This window comes from Lingula anatina, chromosome 10 (assembly GCF_051362555.1).
Source record: "Lingula anatina isolate TDL-2025a chromosome 10, LinAna3.0, whole genome shotgun sequence".
In the NCBI taxonomy this organism is placed as follows: Eukaryota; Metazoa; Brachiopoda; class Lingulata; order Lingulida; family Lingulidae; genus Lingula; species Lingula anatina.
Genome location: NC_141776.1, coordinates 6,019,891 through 6,037,745, shown reverse-complemented (window position 1 = coordinate 6,037,745; position 17,855 = coordinate 6,019,891). Strand labels below are relative to the sequence as shown.

The window sequence follows — 17,855 nt, the reverse complement described above, 5'->3', positions numbered from 1 at the left end:
TACACAGCACGCGTTCCCAGAGTCCAATTATCTATGTCTACATAACCTGCAAAGCTACTAACCTTTCCCTTTTTTCTCTAGAGGACATTTCATTTTGTAGGGAAACCCCAGTATAGAATACATGTACCTTTTAATATGTCTACAAAATTTCCCTTGGTTTGTCTTAACTGTAAAAATGGTCTTGGAGATGAGAATCAACATGGCAACGAAATAAAAATGACTGCTGTATTGTCTGGGTGGTTTACGACAACTCATATCTACTGAACACGATAAGATTTAGGGACAAATCAAGAATGGATGGTCGTTGTACTTCAATTATACAAGGATTACATCCGGGCAACGTAACACGTGCGTCACGTTATCAAGACAATGGGGTTACGTAATGTTACTGCTTATAAGTGTCACTTTCTGGACCCTCCTTTCTCACATTGAGAGCCACGCTGGGCGAAACAGAGACGGGAAACTATTGTAAAAGAAATGGACACTAAATCATTAGTTATTTTCCTGGCTTCTTTGAGCATAGGTAAGATTATCTCTGAAAATGAGCGTCTATAATTCATGTATATTTTGTTTCATAATGAAATAAGTCCTCTTTTTAGAATTAAATTCACATGAGTCATGACGTTCCACAAAAAATTCAACTAGTAGACATACTGAAGGCTAAATGAATAGCTAACTTTGATTTGAGATTCGAGTATTGTTTCATTTTCCTCTCAACCATTAATTCTTTCAATACCTCTATTGCCCCAACAATTTGGCATACTCAGTGGACATGCATTTTATCTAATAAAAACCTTTTTGTGTGTTATTTGGGAATTATATGTTTTATCATAATATTTTATTATATCATAATTTAATACTGAGCTCAGTAATGATTCAACGTGGAGCTTTGGAGCTTGAAGAATTTAAAAATACCTTTCTTTTGTAACCATACTTCTAAACAACGAAATATCAATCCATGTATATAACTTTAACAGCCATTATTTAAGACAACTGAATCGGTCTTTATACAAAGTCAGCACACTTAATCACAATTACGTTTCGAAATATCAAATTCTTCGACTATTACATACTACATCAAATTTCAATATCACCATCTTATACTACAGCGGTTGCGGATGTCGAGTTCGAGTGTACCTTTGACAAAGACACCTGTGATTTTAAAGATGATCGTGTTGACGATATCTTTGACTGGAGGATAGGCCAAGGGCCCACGCAGACGCCCTACACGGGACCCTCTGCTGACCACACCCTCGGCAACCGTACGTACTGTTAAACATGTAAATTTGCACTATAAGCCTCGTCATAGGCGCGTTTGCTTGCGCACATAATGATTCCTGTCCTTCTTGTGAAGGCTCCAATAAAAGTCTTCTAGATTATGATTATGTTTATTATTTGAATAGTTCAATTGATAGATGGATAAGTATACAGATCAAACTGATGCCACTGAGTAAATGATTTAGCACATTATTAAACAATATAAGCGATGCCGTTAACTTGCCATTTGACGTTTTATTATTATTATTATTATTATCATTATTATTAATATTTACAAGGACAAAGAGGTTTAAATTACAAGACGAAGAGCGAGTTTAGAATATGAAGTCTATGTTAAGTAACTGAATTAGTAACTTTAAGGCTTATATCGTCCTAAGTTTAGTCGTATGTGAAATCATAGACTGGGTTCCAACAAATTTAGATCGATCTATCTGGATCGGCCTAACTCCCTGGGGGTACACGCTAAATTGCTGTCAGCTTCCGGGAGCCGAGCGCGCACAAAAGTTTATTACCCCCTTATAGCTTTTAGTAGGCATTTAAGCCGGTGAAGCTGACAGCAATCTAGCGAGACTCCCCAGGGGATAGATCGATCTAAATATCTGTTAGAATGGTCTCATAGAATATTCTCATTGTGTTTTGGGACACAATATGGACATCCCAGAGGAGCTGGTTGACGTTGTCTATCAATTTGATCTCTGCACTCGCGTATTTAATGTGGTCATTACATATCAGTTGACATTACTGTTCGAGTGCCCATTGTATCACTTGACCTCGTGATCTGGCGGGCCTTTAGCCCGTAGAGAACGTATCGCGATCACCTACTTGAGATTATCTACGACATCAGCTGATGTGTGTACATAGAAGATTAAATTAATACTTGAGAGAAGAGAGTGTTAGTTAAGAGTATCAATTGTTTGAAGATTAGATTGTTTACCTTGCACTTCATAAATGATAAGTGACCTAGGCATGTATTTAAACTCGTGAATTACCTTCCGAACTAAATGGAAAGAAGAACAGTGTTGCTTTTGAAATGGTACATGTAGCCTGTATACTGTTCACCACTGATGTAATTTTATCAGAAATAATAATGACTGAAAAGCGCCTAGAACTAGCATTGTTATAAATATGTAAGACCGAACTCTGTTGATGTGAAGATATCGCATGTTGCTGGAAATTGAGTAAGTTCGGCAATTTGTAATACTTAACAAGCGCTTTATCATGAATATACTTTACTGTCTTCTCTTTATACTAAAATATCAATATGCACCTCTTCTCAGGTAACGGGAGGTACGCTCATATAGAAGCCTCCACCCCGCGCAAGGAAGGCCACTTCGCTCATCTCTACTCCAAGGAATTCCCGTTCAGCTCCCGCCCAAGATGCCTCAATTTCTACTACCACATGTACGGCCTGGACATGGGCAGACTGAACGTATATCTCCACGTGGACGGGGCCAAGATGATGATCTGGACTATGGCTGGTAAGCTACATGTAGCAGAGCAGGGATCTTATCTCGACTCTAAAGCCGCGTTTAAAAAGTTTCAGAAAAATGGTAAAAGCCAATTCAACCTTCGGGAGGTTGCCGTTTGAATGCAACACGTTCAACCCTTTGAAATCTCTCCCACTTGTTACCATATCGACTGCTTACAAAGGGCTGAAGCTTTAGAGGTTGCAATCAAGCGAATATAGCTACTGTATAATGATTTGTTAAGACCGTTTTCAATGTGGCTTAAGTTTTCATGCAAATGAACAATGAATTATAAAACTAACATTTGATTGCTGATTTAATTGTGTCTAACTCTAAATTAAATAAAGTATAAGTCACCGTTCTGTCTAGAGACATCTTTTTTAATGGGCGTTAAAATCAGTTCAGAGAACAGAAAGATACCTGTTTTCTGCCGTCACTGTACATTTGGACACGTCATCATTTCATGCTGATCAGGTGACCAGGGTAATATGTGGTTACGTGCAAACGCCTCCCTCCCATGCGGCAGATACAACATCATGTTTGAAGGCGTGGTTGGAGACGGTCCTAGATCGGACATTGCCATAGATGATATTGTTGTCTACGATACTGCATGTGATTTGGACGGTAAGTGTTATTCATCTCAAGAGATTTTTTAAAATTGTGTCGTCACAGTATAGTACCTTTTTAGTTATCAATTGTTTGTCAATTAATTGTGTATAAAGTAGATGGATGATAACGATAATCCGTTTTAATTCCCGAAAATTGGTACGGATTTTTGTTAAAGATTTTTTTTTTTTGTGTGAAATATACCTTGTCTAACAGTACCAACAATTTACAAACATTATTAGCCATGAATAAAAGAATTTATAGAAAAAAAAAAAACACTCGTGTCAACCTTCAGCTGCAGCAACTGCCGGTCCATGTATAAACGACACCGCGGCTTTTCCGACCACCACCACCCTCCCCCCTCTCCCCACGGGACCGGGGGCAACCATACCCCCCAAATCACGCCTGGTCAACCCTGGGATCGCCAACTTCCAGAGCAACACACTAGTCTTTATCTGCCAGTTCGATAGCAATTTCTGCGGTATGATCCAGGATAAGTCAGACCAGCTAGACTGGGCTAGGAGAAGGGGGAGAGCATCTAGCACGTTTTCTGGCCCAGCGAACGGAGACCACTCTGGAAACAACGGTATGCCTATTTTTTTCCATGTCTGAAATAAGACGTGCCCTGTCATATTAAATGCTATGCAGCCATTTTCATTTTGTCTTATCTAATGCACGATAATGCCATTATGGCCAATAAGCAAAAGTACTGTCACACCTGACACAATGCAGCATTTAGACTTGGTCACATCTAGCACAATGCAGTTCTCTGACATAGTCACATCTAACGCAATACTGAATACAATTAGAGCAATTAAAGCCAAACAGATCATCGAGTAAATTTTCTTTTAATTTTCTTCCGCGTGATTTAAAATTATGGCGGCCGTAATCCTATGTAACCGTGGAAGTTGACTGGATTACATTTACTCTAATACGAAGAATTATTTTAGGAACAGTGCCACAACAAAATATCTACGCTTTTCATCACTATTTGTAGGTTACTACATTTACTCACGATCCAGCGGAAGGAAAACGGGAGACGTTGCCAGGCTCTTGTTACCAACTCTAAATAACACTGACGACAAATGCCTAGAGTTCTACTACTACCAGTATGGTATAGACATGGGAAAACTGAATGTAGGGGCTTACAGTCTGCAGACAGCCACTCACTCCACGTTATGGGAAGTACAGGGCGAAGGTTGGTGTGTTCTTTCTGATAGTATTTTCATGTTGATCGGTAGGGTGTTTTTAGACAAAATAACGATTATTACTTTTATTATTATTATTATTATTATTATTATTATTATTATTTATTTTATTTTATTATTACTTTTTTTTGTTATCATTCTATATTTTCACTCCAGATATGTTAAGGTTGGCTTGTTTATTTATCTTTTATTTGTCGAGTGGTTTCTTTTGTGGCTTTCATTGTAATGAATTAGAAAAAAATGTTTTGTAATTATGCTTTTACAGTTAAAGAATAGTTTTTGGTGACTATTTTGAGATATATGTCGAACATGTTTCACGACACATGTTGCACGTGCTCTTTTCTACTTACAGTCACCACAGGGAGCACGTATGGCGGAACTGCAGGTGGAGCGCCGTGTGTCTTCCCCTTCACGAAGAACTACTTTTCCACCTTCTCCACTTGCACGAGCTTTCTAAACTTTGGCAACGACGAGCCGTGGTGTGGCACGGACAAAACTGCAAACAAGTGGGGGAAATGTTACCGTGAGTACTCTTATCCACATTTAATATACTTACGTATGTAAGTGCTAAGCATTAGTCCAATAGAGGTACTTTTTATTTTGCGAAGAACCTTTGTTTAATTGTTTTGAAAAAATATACGTGGTTCTTTGTTTCACAATTTTAATTTGCGTCAATTGCCATTTTGCTCTTTGAATTATATTTCGAGCCTTTGAAGATCCGGATAGGCCCTTATATTCAGTAAAGAACTCTGGTGTTTGCATAAGCTTCCAATCTTAGAAATTTTGAATTTATATTTTCTGTCTCAGGTTCTGGGGTCAAACAATGGCAGCGGGCCCTGGTGAATATTGCCGGAGACGTGCTCACCATAAGTATTGAGACTGTGATGACAAGTAACAGCTTCTACAGTGATTATGCTATAGATGATATCAAGATAGGGCTTGGGAAATGTCCCGATATCCCAAGTAAGTAAGTTAATTGAGAAGGGAGTAGAGGGACAGAAGCGTGACGAAGTTAAACAGTTTGTGCACGTATATCGACTATATATATATATATATATATATATATATATATATATATATATATATATATATATATATGAGTTTAAACCTATGCTTTCAGGAAATAAGCTTATCAGCTATGTTATTCCGCTTTTAATATTCTTAACTTTATTGTATAAAATAACGGTATTCTAGTTTATGCCAGTGCGTATTTTTAATTTTATATAATATTATAATAATGATTCCATACACAAAAATGATACAAAATAACAACATGAGTCACACAATCGAACAGCTGATACCATAGGTAATATGCCTTTATTACAGCGCCAGTTCGTCCTACTCTGGAACCTGCTCCTCCAGCACCGACCCCGTCTTCAGGTATTGTGTTAGTTGATCTGTGTTATCACACCTAACACAATTGCCCTGTGTTTCTGTATCTTGTAATATAAATGTTTCATTAACCTTAACAACGTTTGTTAATCCTTAAAAAAGAAACAAGTAAATTGTGTCATCTTTTCTTTGAACTTATTTAACTTAATATAAAAAATATTTAATGAAGAGACTAATAATACACAACCGTAATGTGGACAGATTTTCTTGTCTTTCTTTTGAGACGCCTAACACTTTATTAATTCTTTCAGCCTCAGACATTGAGTTTGATTGCACGTTTGACGATGACAACTGCGGCTTTAAAGATGACAAAACTAACGATGATTTTGACTGGAGGATAGGGTCAGGCAAGACCCAGACTGACCGCACCGGACCCTCCAGTGACCACACCCAAGGGTCATGTAGGTTCTTTTGACCTCCGTATTTAAGCTATCATTTTGGCATTGCACTTCAAGACTAATAATTCTGGATGTATTACCACGGGGATACTACCACAGCCATTGTTACTGCAACTTTAGGTGCTAAAGAAAAGGACACGATTAAGCAGACCTAAGTTGTAATAAAATGTGACATTTCATTCACCCGATTTAAAGATCCTGGTCGGTGGAAATATTTCATAAATCAACACAGCAGGATCTTTAATTTGTATTTTAGGAGATGGCGAGCAAAATGAGCCTCTATAAAGTTCTTTTTTCCAGGGCGAGGCAAGTACGCACACATAGAGGCCTCGTATCCACGTAAGCCAAACGAGGTTGCCCGTCTCTACTCTCCAGAATTCTCGTTCTCGCCGCAGCAGCGCTGCCTCAACTTCTTCTACCACATGTACGGGAAGGATATCGGCCGCCTCAATGTCTACCTTCACATAGATGGCGCTACGGTGCAGATGTGGTCTCTTAGCGGTAAGACAAACTACGGATTTTGCCGTGGATTTTATAATGTAATTTGTAAAATGAACTGTTGTAGTATAAAATACCCTGTATATTACTTTTTTTCATTAGGGTAATCACTTAGTTTATTTTTTAATTTTTATTAATTAATTTATTTATTTTTGAAAATGTTTTACTTTTTAACTTGACTTTTTACCATTTTATAGCAAATTCCTAGCTTGTATTTTTGCGATTTTATTGTGCTATGTATCTTTACATGCAGTTACTTAAAGGAACAAAAATATAAAAGATAAGTGCGCTTTGATTTAAGTGATCATCTCTGTTTACGTCCGGCGATTTATCTCCATTTAAGGCGAACAGGGTAACGCTTGGTATAGGGCCAATGCAACCCTCCCGTGCGGCAGGTACGAGATTATGTTTGAGGGCGTCATGGGCAACGGTTACTTCGCGGATATTGCCATTGATGACATCACAGTGGTAAAGGGGCCTTGTGTGGCACAGCGTGAGTGTCGAGATGTTTGGTGTACTTAATTTTCATTATTCATATCATATACGGACAATGAACTTTGTGTTATTATTTTTTTTTTTCAGTCTTAGCACATCGAATCTTTATATTTTTCCTCCATTAATATTTGGATAATAATATGAATTTCATAAATTAATCATTTAAGGACTGCTAAGATTAGGAAAAAAGGCTCTTGAAATTGGAATATTTAGAAACGCTTGATTCTGTTATACTGGGTACAGTACGTATACATTGTTTTCTGCATTAAAGACTGACGTTTGTTATCCTTTTAGTAGATATATTATTATCAATATGAAAAGCGGCATCCTGATATGTGACCCCACGCTGAGTAACGTAAAAGTTGCATATATAACATTAAATTTTGCCTTTTTTTCTAAAAGCTTCAGGTTCAGTAGGACCTTGCATTAATGACACAGCTGCTATTCCAACAACCACTACTCTACCCCCACCACCAACGGGTTCCGCCACTGTACCCCCTGCCAATACCTTAGTCAACCCAGGGGTGGCAACCTTTCAAGGCAACAGCCTGTTGTTTAACTGCGAATTCGACTCCACAGACTGTGGCCTCTTTCAAGATCCCTCGGATACACTAAACTGGAAGCGGTGGCGGGGGAGGGCACCGACCAAATATACGGGTCCCGTTAAAGGGGATCACACTGGAAATGGAGGTAGGGATAACATGAACTAAAGACTTTTAAATAATGATGTGCAAATTTCTGTACAGTTTACTAATACTCTGACGGTATATTGACGGTTCCAAGACGCATGTACCAGTAGGCTACGAGTAGGACGTGAACAAAATATATTTTATAAACATGTAAACGTACTTGCCTCCAATGCACATAGGTGTGACAGGAATGGCAGTCCGCTAGGAACCGTAGACCTTTCCCCATTGCTGTGTAAAGGTGACATTCGTCCCATTATCCCATATGCTAAACCCATTGCTCCGACTAACCCTTCTCTATACTAATCAAGGCTAGTGTTTTCACCTGTGCTTTACTAATATTTTATTTTTACTGTCGTTCGATCATGTTTCTGCTATACACGCCTCTAAGTAAGCATATTTATTTGACTTATAGTAACAACTTTGTCATGTCCTTACCCCCAGGTTATTACTTCTACGTGGAGTCCACACGGGCCGGGAAGGGCGACGACGCCCGTATTTTCTTACCCCCGATCACAAACAGGGAGAACAAGTGCCTGGAGTTCTGGTACTTCCAGTACGGTATCGACGTGGGGATACTCAGGGTGCTGGCTAAGAACGCCAGCACTGTGTCCTGGACGCTGTGGGAGACGCAGGGAGAGGGTGAGTGGTGACTGCAGGAATTATGGTCCCCTTTTAGCAAAATATGACGCAAATGAAATATTTGTATGTCGAAATTGCCTACTGACAATTTTAATTTAAATTGACCTGTCACCAGGAAAATTTGTAGAACTCAACGAATGAAGCTAAACTTTGCATGTTTGTCAAATCGCCCAGTTGCAGTTTCAGCATTGTTTTAATTAAGAGGTCTTCCCTAGAAAGTTGAATTTGTCCTCCCCAGTCTTGAAAAATTACGGAAAATCAATCCCTTTATTTAGTCTCCACCAAGCAGACCTATGAGGGCACGGCAGAAGGGGCACCTTGCGTATTCCCGTACAATCCTGGGTTTACGGACGAGTACAGCTGTACCACCTACCTTAACTTTGGTAATGACGAACCATGGTGTGGGACAGACGCTAACGCCATTAAGTGGGGACGCTGTCACCGTAAGTGCATACTTGCAGCGTTTGCAGAGTTTCAAGGGGGTGACTTCGGTTATCGTAATACGTGAACAAACCAATGATGATGTACATGTACATGTGCGATGCGATGTTTTACATCATTTCTGGAACAATATGTTACCCAGTATATTTACATTTTAGATCCACGACTGAGGCATTGTCAACTACAACTCCATTTATTTCTACCAGACCAATTTGGAGGTCATAAAACATAAAAGAGTTAAAAAAGAGTATCTTTGTTTATTTTGCATATAAAGAATACCCACTATAATGTACCAGTAATGTGTTTCTTGACACAGGCTCAGGTTTGCAGCAGTGGCAGCGTGCACGTGTGAACGTGACCGGTGAACTTGTGGCCTTGACCTTTGAGGTCAAACTAACAAGTGGCAGTCAGTACAGCGATTACGCTATAGACGACATTAAGTTGGCACTGGGAGAATGCCCGGACGACCCAGGTAGGCCGTATTCCTTAAAAGACACGTTCTCACCACGACACATGTTCTCACCACGACTAAGTTAGACTGGCAGTAGGCCAGCTGCTGGTAGCCCGATGTCCAGATTCTTTACATGGGGCAAATATGAAGCATTATTGAGTTCCGTGAAATTTGCCGTATTGCGATAGCAACCCCTGCTTAAAGTTTATTCAAGTATACCAGCAACGCCCATATTTAAATACACTGTCACATTCAGCCTAGCTGTATTCAGATTTGTTCGGTACACATTTTAAGATGTAGCCAATCGACTGGACGTTTTAATTGCTTAAAAAAAATCCACTATCAACTTGTCTAAATGTTTGCCTTTCCACCTTGAAAACAAACGAAACTCTCGAGTCCTTATTACATTAAACAGTTTTGGTGTCCGTCTCAAAGTAGGATGTCAGTTAAGCAAATGGAATTGAGAGCCTAATCCCGCCTTCATATAGTGTGCGCTCCCCTTGATATACCTCGTGAATTTTCTCTTTTGTAGCTACATTTAAACCCACCCTAGACCCAAAGCCTACCACCAAGGCCACCACGCTGTCTACGAGCACACAATCTACAGTGACCAAGCCCACCACGACGATAGGTAAGCTTTATATTTATCTATTTTCACAGGTACTTTAAACGCCATGTATATTATAGCAATTGGTTGAAATCATTAAATTTAATTGCGGTAATGAATGATTGGAAACAATATCCCATCACCAGACTCACAGGGTTGAATTAAATTGTATTGTGAAATTGGAGTCCAATTTCCGTTATATGTGAAATTTTAATTGGTATATTATCTTATCTTATTTAATCTTAGGATATGTACATATGTACATAGTCAACAATTTTTGTTTAATTTAACTATCTTACTGAAACGAGTTCATGTAGCGCGCAGCGGTATCATTACAGAAAATTCGTCGCTTGGTAGAAGTCGTGTCTGTTTCTGATTACTATTTTAAGCTGAACAACATCATTAAATTTATAACGCATCTGTGCACAATGCGGTTACTGGAACCTATTTTTCTTCAGGTTTTAACAGTTCTGACACAACTACAAATTCAAGAAGTACAAGTAAAACTTCAACAACAGCTGCACCAACTACCTCATCTGCACCTAAGCAAACGACTAAACCTACGACAAAACCTACGTCTACTTCTAAACCAACGACAACACCAACAACCCAACAAACAACAAAAGCTACAACTAAGCCTACAACTAAATCAACAACAAAGCCAACAACTAAACCTACAGTTAAACCAACGACAAAACCGACCACAATGCCAACAGCAACGCCTACTGCTCGACATACAACGACAACCACTAAACCTACGATAAAGTCTACAACCAAACCCACAACAATATTTACAACTAGACCTACAACAAGACCTACAAATACACCTACATCTAAACCATTGACAAAATCCACGGCAACGACAACCAGTAAACCTACAACAAAACCTACAACTAAACCAACTACGAAACCCACAACGACAACCAGTAAACCTACAACCAAACCTACAACTACACCAACTACGAAACCCACAACGACAACCAAACCTACAACTAAACCAACGCCGAAATCCACGACAACCACTAAACCTACGACAAAGTCTACAGCCACAACAACAACCACAACAACATCTACAACAAAACCCACGACAAAACCCACAACCAAACAAACAATTGAAACTACAACTACAATTCTGTATTCTTCAGGCACTACCAGTCCAACTCCTGCCAAGTCCACTAAGCCTGGAATAACACCCACACCCCCCACACCCACAACAACAACAACTACAGTAAAATCTACAGATAAACCCACAACCAGCACAAAACCCATCCCAAACCCGGGCTCAACAATTTCTACCGGACCTACCAGGAATAGGGCACCCACAAGTTCTGCCCCCAATGAAATCAATGGGAGTGATCGGCTGAAGGGGAACAGCGGAGGAGATGGGTCAGGTATGATGAGTTTGATCTTGTCAAACCATTTGCAGCAGAAGAAATCCTTATCCATACATGGATGTTAATTTTATGCTGTATTTCGAATCTATGGCAAAAATAATGGTGCAGCTTGGATTTGTAGGTTTACCTGTTAGGCGCTTTTATAATTGTATTTGCTATATCAATGCATTTGCATACTTGTATATTTAAATGAAGACGAAAACAGGAACCGGTGAAACAAAAAGTTTGTAGGCGACTCGGATTTTGTTAATGCTACGTATGGGTTGGTTTAACATTCTCTCAGTTTCACATGATCAGAATCAGTCGATGCAGATGACCAAAGATCTGGCACCAGCAGTATTTACTAGAAGGAAGGTTGTCCTTTAATTAAAGTTTTTTTTTCTTTTTTGTGGGGGTAGGGAAATATACACTGTAGGTCGTGTTAACCTTATTCATTAATTCGATTCCATTTTGTTTGCTGTGACAAAGAAAGAATGAGAGAGAGAGAGATCCCAAATTCTGACACCTGAAGGGAACCACTGCGTTAGATGTGCTCAGTAATTGTGTTAGATGAGCTGCGACAGACGTATTATGTTTGAATATTTTTCACGGTACAGCGTATAGTGAAAAATGATTGTCTTTGTGTTACGTCACAAGCATGTGACAGTGCTGAGTAGTAGTCACAGGTGTGACTATTAGGTGTACTTTGCAGTAGCACTTCAGTTCTAGCCCGACAGCTTAGCAGTTAGGACACACTAAAAAATTTATTTTATAAATATTTATTTGGGTTTGTGAATTCAGAGTGAGGTCTGTCACTCTAGATCTCTGAATATCATGCATCTATATTTTATAGGGCGATGATTCGCATAAGTTAGCATCGCAGCTACAGACACAGTTTTCCATAGTGACTTTACTGTTTCGCATGCACAGTTTTATCTATGGTTTTTACTGAGCGGCATGTTATTCTTAAGGAGATCTGTTTTACGCACAGTTTTTGGGAAATGTATAATAATAGTAATGATAACGGAGTTCAAAGTTAATTTATCGGTAGAAGATTAAGTACATTCAATATGACATTATTTGAGTTTGATACTCAAATGGTATATTAAAAAAAAAAATATATATATATATATATATATATTAGTACAACAAAGCACAAATATATATTACACACAACGTATTGTATTATTTGTTAATGAATTCCAATTGAAAGAAATAAAACCGACTCCCTTCTCTTATCGGCCGGGCTAGTCGGCAAATGAGTATTTGCCTTTGTTTTGTGTATGCTATATAGAATAGTAAAGACTATTATTTTCCAGGCAATGTGGCTGTGGCGGCAGGTGGCGCTGCTGGCGGGTTGGTGGCCATTGTGGTAGTGGCGATTGCTCTTATTTTTATCGTAAGGTGAGTCCTTTCTGCTTTTTACATCTCTTCTAAGGTCTCTCGTTTGTCACTCGAAACGATAGATTGAAAGCAACAGAGCAATTAAAAACAGTAGCACGACAAAAAGTGTATTTTCTTTAAAAGATTACTAAAAGTTTAAAAAAACTAAACTTGATTCTCAACACTGATTTTTTTCAACATTTCCACAAACTTGTACAGCTAGCACTTTTTCACTAAATTTACTATTGACGCCTTAAAAGTCTTTTGGGAGGAGCGATCAGCTAATATGGTAATAAAGGATGTTATTTTGCCTTACCATGAATAGCATTTTCAGCAGTCTTCTCATTTTGGACAAGCGCGTCAGAACAGTTAATGAAAAATAAATTATGTTTTGGAAAATAGAATGTGCACATATACCTTTGGCGTCTTTTTGCAATTTTTTTTTTTTTAATTCCTCGCATAATTCAAGCAGGGTACCTTTTTATCTGGTTAAAAATTTTGAAATGATCCCTGAAACACAATGTGTGATGCGCTAATAACAACAAAAAAAAACTTAACTCATCATCTTTAATGGGCTATTTCCAGGCGATCACGTGCCATCAAACCCCCTGACACTCGTAATCTCGTAAACGGAAAATCCTCCAACAACGGAAATATGGAACTGAACATAGTTTACAATGACGGCACTGCGTCGCTTGAAAATCCGCTTTATGGGACGCAAACCGATGCATAAACGCAATTTTTCGCTTAGAAGTGAAGGTATTCAAAACATTTCAAAACAATTATAATGAAAAAAAAATTAAAATAAACTGACGCCAAAGCTAAAAATAAACGTTTCGGTTACCCACTTATGCACCTCACATTTTCACACGCAATACAAAAATTAAATAGAAAAAATGTTGGTATTGCGACATGGCATGTCTTACTTAAAACCTCGCACTTTGAAGTAAAAATGCATTTTTCGTGTTTTACACATACATACAAAAGAAATAAAGCTACTGTCTTACGATGTGCACCACTGGGAAAAAATATATATTCCACACCTCAGCGCTTGTACCTAGAAATGATGTTAGCCTTCCAATAGGTAACTACACTTCCAGAACTCTGATGTGTACAAAAAGATGCAGATTATTTTTGTTTACGATGGTTTAAATTTCAGACGTCAACGTCAGAATACGGGCAAGCCAGGAGACAAGAACATATCAGTGGGTTTCCAGAATGACCACATGGACACTAAGATGGATTCCAGCGTTCATATAGAGAACCCGCTTTACTCAGATGCCTAAGTGACCTTTAAATAAAAACACAAGGAAAAACTGTGTATTTATCTAAAAAGACATTTTCTATCTGATGATGCAAGGGCAAATATCATGTTTAAGACTTTTTTGTAAAGCCAAATGATACATTTGAAGAATTTTGATTACAAATCTGCACTTTCATTCACAAAAGTGTACAATGTTTAGCATTTATCATACATTTGAAGTACTACACGTACATGCTGTATAAACATAAGAAAAGAAAGCATAAGGATAAAATATTTCTGTTTATTGGCCTTCAACAGACAAAATATATACATAAGTGAAATTAGAAATTCACTTGTGAGTAGATTGTGTTAAATACCTACTAGCAGATAAATTCAGTTTAATATCTGTATACCTTCTGCTATCTTTTTACAAGATATCTGAAAATTCCATAACTAATTTCTGTTGGAAGAATTTTTTGCCTATATAGTTATGTGTAACAGATACCCAAAATTTTGTTCCTGATAGTTACAGGAAATATGTGGTTATTCAGTAAAGCAATTTGCTTATAAGCACCCGTCTACTGTGGTTTTAGAACAATTTTAAACATAACCCCGGGCAACTATTTCATAAATCAGTAATTTAGTCATTTGAGTTACAGAAATGAATCTCACTTTATATAACTTGGGATATTAGTAATAATAATTAGAAGCACCAAATCTTGACTCTTTACATTTTTGACAACTACTAAAAATGACTTTGGCTAGTTTTCAAAATGCATTTTGGGTTTTCTAATTAATATTTTCTATCCGTGTATCCATTCCTTCATTTTTATCAATTTACCACAGTTATAAAAACAGCAAATTCAGCTCAAATGTATTGTGCTTGGGTGACCCCTGCATTAATCATCACTTCATAGGTATCCAACCACGCACAAAGTAGTCCTCCTTAAAAACTTGGTCGTAAAGCCAGGACCCAGCTTTTGGCCAATCACGGTAGTAGATGGTGGTGCCCCCTGTCAGAAATGCAGCCCACCAACCATATGTCCCCGTACTTATGATCATATGTTGACACAGAGATAAAATAGCGAGATCCACTCCTTGGTCCTTGGCGTGAGAGAAAACAACGTCACTTGATGTCAGCTTTTTCTGCCATCCTTTACTGCTGTCACTGCATACGATAAAGACCACTTTGTTTTTATGTTTTCTTTTAAAGAAATTCATAGCTGTTTTGAAGTATTGTTCACTGGGGGTGGTATATCCAGCTTTTTTATATACATCATAATCAGAGATATCGCCTCTTCTAATATGAATTCCGACAAAAGTACATGAATTATTCTCATGACACTGAAACTTGTTACTGACATCACGATGAAACTTTTTAGCTTCATTTAAGATCTCCTCCCTAAACTGGAACTCTTGTCTCACAATGTCATTGACATTTTTAAAATACTTCCACGACTGAAAGTAACCGTAAAGTAGATAGTTATACCTGGGGTCCAGTGTCTCAGTGAGAATGTCGTAGTAACAACAGCGCCCATAAAACTGCGTCACAGTCAGATACATCCCCAGGGTATTTTGGAGGTTTTTTGTGCTGGGGGTGCTGATTTTAAATATTCGCTCCATCTCGGGGTTATAGGGTATCACAGCAGTGAGGTTATTCCTGGCAGCTATCCCGAGTAAAGAAGCAAACTGGAACATCTGGTTACCCAACCGAGCCCAGAAGTTAATGGATATAGTCTTCTGTGGCACGTATATTGGTGCTGGTGGACCACGATCCAGTTTAAATGTGTGTAAACGTGTCTCATAGTACAGACAAATCAGTATAGTTATGATAAGTATTACTATGAAGTGCTGGAATTGTTTTGAACTAGCCATCAATTGATATCCTCCGAGTGCTTCTTGCATAGTTAATACATTAATTTCCTCCTTTGAATTAATTCTTTCCATTCACAATAGGCAGTAATGACTTCAGTTTCAGAACAAACATTTTGCGATACTAAATGATAAGCAATCCGTGACTATGTCTTCAGTGACTAGGATTCACATTTTAAGAGTTATTATTCTCTGCCTTCTCTTTTTGGACTCTGGGATATGCTGACAAACCGTTTCTGATAACACGCCTCATTTTCAACTATGCAGCTCAAACATAGATTTGCACCAGTTGTAGGAAGTAAGACAAACAATATTTTGGCCCTGTATCCTTGTTTTTGCTTCTTTAGCGATGTCACACGCTTACTGACACTGCTCTATTTCTAGTTTCAATTCAGACTTGGTGGCACTAGAGTTGCAACTTGTAAAGTTACACTTGAATTGTCGCGGTATTACCAACGATCATCAATGTAGCAAGCACCTCTCCTCAAGACTCCAGTCAGGGCAGATCCCCTTGTGTCTTCCTTTTCAACTGTCACATCCCTTTGCATGCCTCCGACACGTTTGACTTTATGTTTCTCTGCAAAAACGCGCAGCATCCAGCTAGCTTGCAATTGGGGTTTTACGCTTGGTTCCGATAATAGCAACGCATTTTATATTAATACAACAAAATAAATTCAACAATTTAAAAATAAAATAATCTTCCCTTATTTATGAAAATGTATTAATTACAATGCACCGGTATTTTATTATAAACTTTTGACCAAATCACCTATGCAAATGCATTGATTTTTTTACACAATTGGAGGAACATTTTCTAAGGAACAAGTCAAAAATAGCATAGCACTCCCTCAGGTGGCAATTAAAATCAAGATAAGACAAACTCTACACTTTAGGACAGAAACCACCCCATTGACAAATACCTGCCAAAAAATAAATAAATAAATAAATAAATAAATAAATAAATAAATAAATAAATAATAGAATAACAAAAATAAGATAATGATAAGAATTTGGCAAAATAGACCCTATTCCCATGGATAGCAGGTACATAGAAATAAAATACAGTGACACAAAATTATATCCTAACTAGTAATTAAGCTTTGTCACTTTTGGGACAGGAATGGTACCCCGATACATCGTAGTCCTTGAAACGGAACTTGAGGGTACCATATGATAAGTACTGGTTTAAGGGTTAGTGTAAGTTGGAGTATTGGGTTAACGTTAGTATTTGGGACGAATATCACCTGTTCAAAGTTAATGGAAGCGGACCGCGGTTCCTAGCGCCCTGCCATTCTCGTCACAACGACAGCACTCCATTTAAATCACAATTCGTAGGAAACGAGTGAAACTAAACCCCATACGCATTTACATCTCTTCAAAAGTCTCCGCGTTCTACGTATTATTAAGATCATTATATGGGATATGTAGGCGATCGCGTAGCTTCCAGGGAACTCCCTGAAACTCGTAATTAATATCGTTAACGGTGTAATTCCTTCAACAATGGGAATATATGGAAATGCACGATACAAGAATGACAGCCATGCCTGATTTGAAAATCCGCTTAATGAAACGAAGACCTATGCTTAAACGAGTGTTCTTTTAATTCCCTAGGGCACTACTCTCAATTCGTAAAAAGGCGAGAAAAGTCAATTTGTAATTCATATGATATTACAGAAAGTATCGCTGAATTTTTAAGTCAAAAGAGATATCCCCATGTGCACGTTATTTCAATCTTATTTACCACAATTAATCTATTATTCAAAACCTTAAAACCTTATTTCCCCATTCATTTGTAAGTATTAACGCACACCTTGAC

General features: G+C 38.0%; 2 protein-coding genes across 3 annotated transcripts; one reads left to right on the top strand and one right to left on the bottom strand.

Moving 5' to 3' along the window:
• Positions 1 to 191: 191 nt before the first annotated feature.
• Positions 192 to 14,299, top strand: LOC106175962 (MAM and LDL-receptor class A domain-containing protein 1-like). 2 transcript variants are annotated; one of them, XM_086997760.1, is made up of 20 exons: positions 192 to 523; positions 1,110 to 1,262; positions 2,556 to 2,756; positions 3,219 to 3,368; positions 3,646 to 3,936; positions 4,348 to 4,548; positions 4,911 to 5,081; positions 5,366 to 5,521; positions 5,885 to 5,938; positions 6,202 to 6,351; positions 6,649 to 6,849; positions 7,190 to 7,339; positions 7,744 to 8,031; positions 8,472 to 8,669; positions 8,945 to 9,112; positions 9,427 to 9,582; positions 10,094 to 10,192; positions 11,314 to 11,559; positions 12,861 to 12,945; positions 14,084 to 14,299. In XM_086997760.1, the coding sequence occupies exons 1-20, from the start codon at positions 478 to 480 to the stop codon at positions 14,208 to 14,210; spliced, it is 3,291 nt and encodes a 1,096-aa protein (XP_086853886.1). In that variant the 5' UTR covers positions 192 to 477; the 3' UTR covers positions 14,211 to 14,299. The 2 variants fall into 2 exon arrangements, with proteins under 2 accessions (XP_086853886.1, XP_086853885.1); XM_086997759.1 differs by having other exon boundaries at positions 10,627 to 11,559.
• Positions 14,300 to 15,073: 774 nt separating this feature from the next.
• On the bottom strand, positions 15,074 to 15,865 carry LOC106179300 (galactoside 2-alpha-L-fucosyltransferase SEC1). The gene has a single exon (XM_013563255.3). It carries the CDS (start codon positions 15,863 to 15,865, stop codon positions 15,074 to 15,076), a length of 792 nt encoding a protein of 263 aa, XP_013418709.2.
• Between the last annotated feature and the right edge of the window lie 1,990 nt (positions 15,866 to 17,855).

Bases quoted from the DNA above. Each gene is read 5' to 3' on its own strand.
- LOC106175962 (XM_086997759.1), top strand. From the start codon at position 478: ATGGACACTAAATCATTAGTTATTTTCCTGGCTTCTTTGAGCATAG. The intron at 4,549-4,910 runs GTTGGTGTGTTC...TTCTACTTACAG, and splicing joins ATGGGAAGTACAGGGCGAAG to TCACCACAGGGAGCACGTAT. The intron at 8,670-8,944 runs GTGAGTGGTGAC...CCCTTTATTTAG, and splicing joins GTGGGAGACGCAGGGAGAGG to TCTCCACCAAGCAGACCTAT.
- LOC106179300 (XM_013563255.3), bottom strand. From the start codon at position 15,865: ATGTTCCAGTTTGCTTCTTTACTCGGGATAGCTGCCAGGAATAACCTC.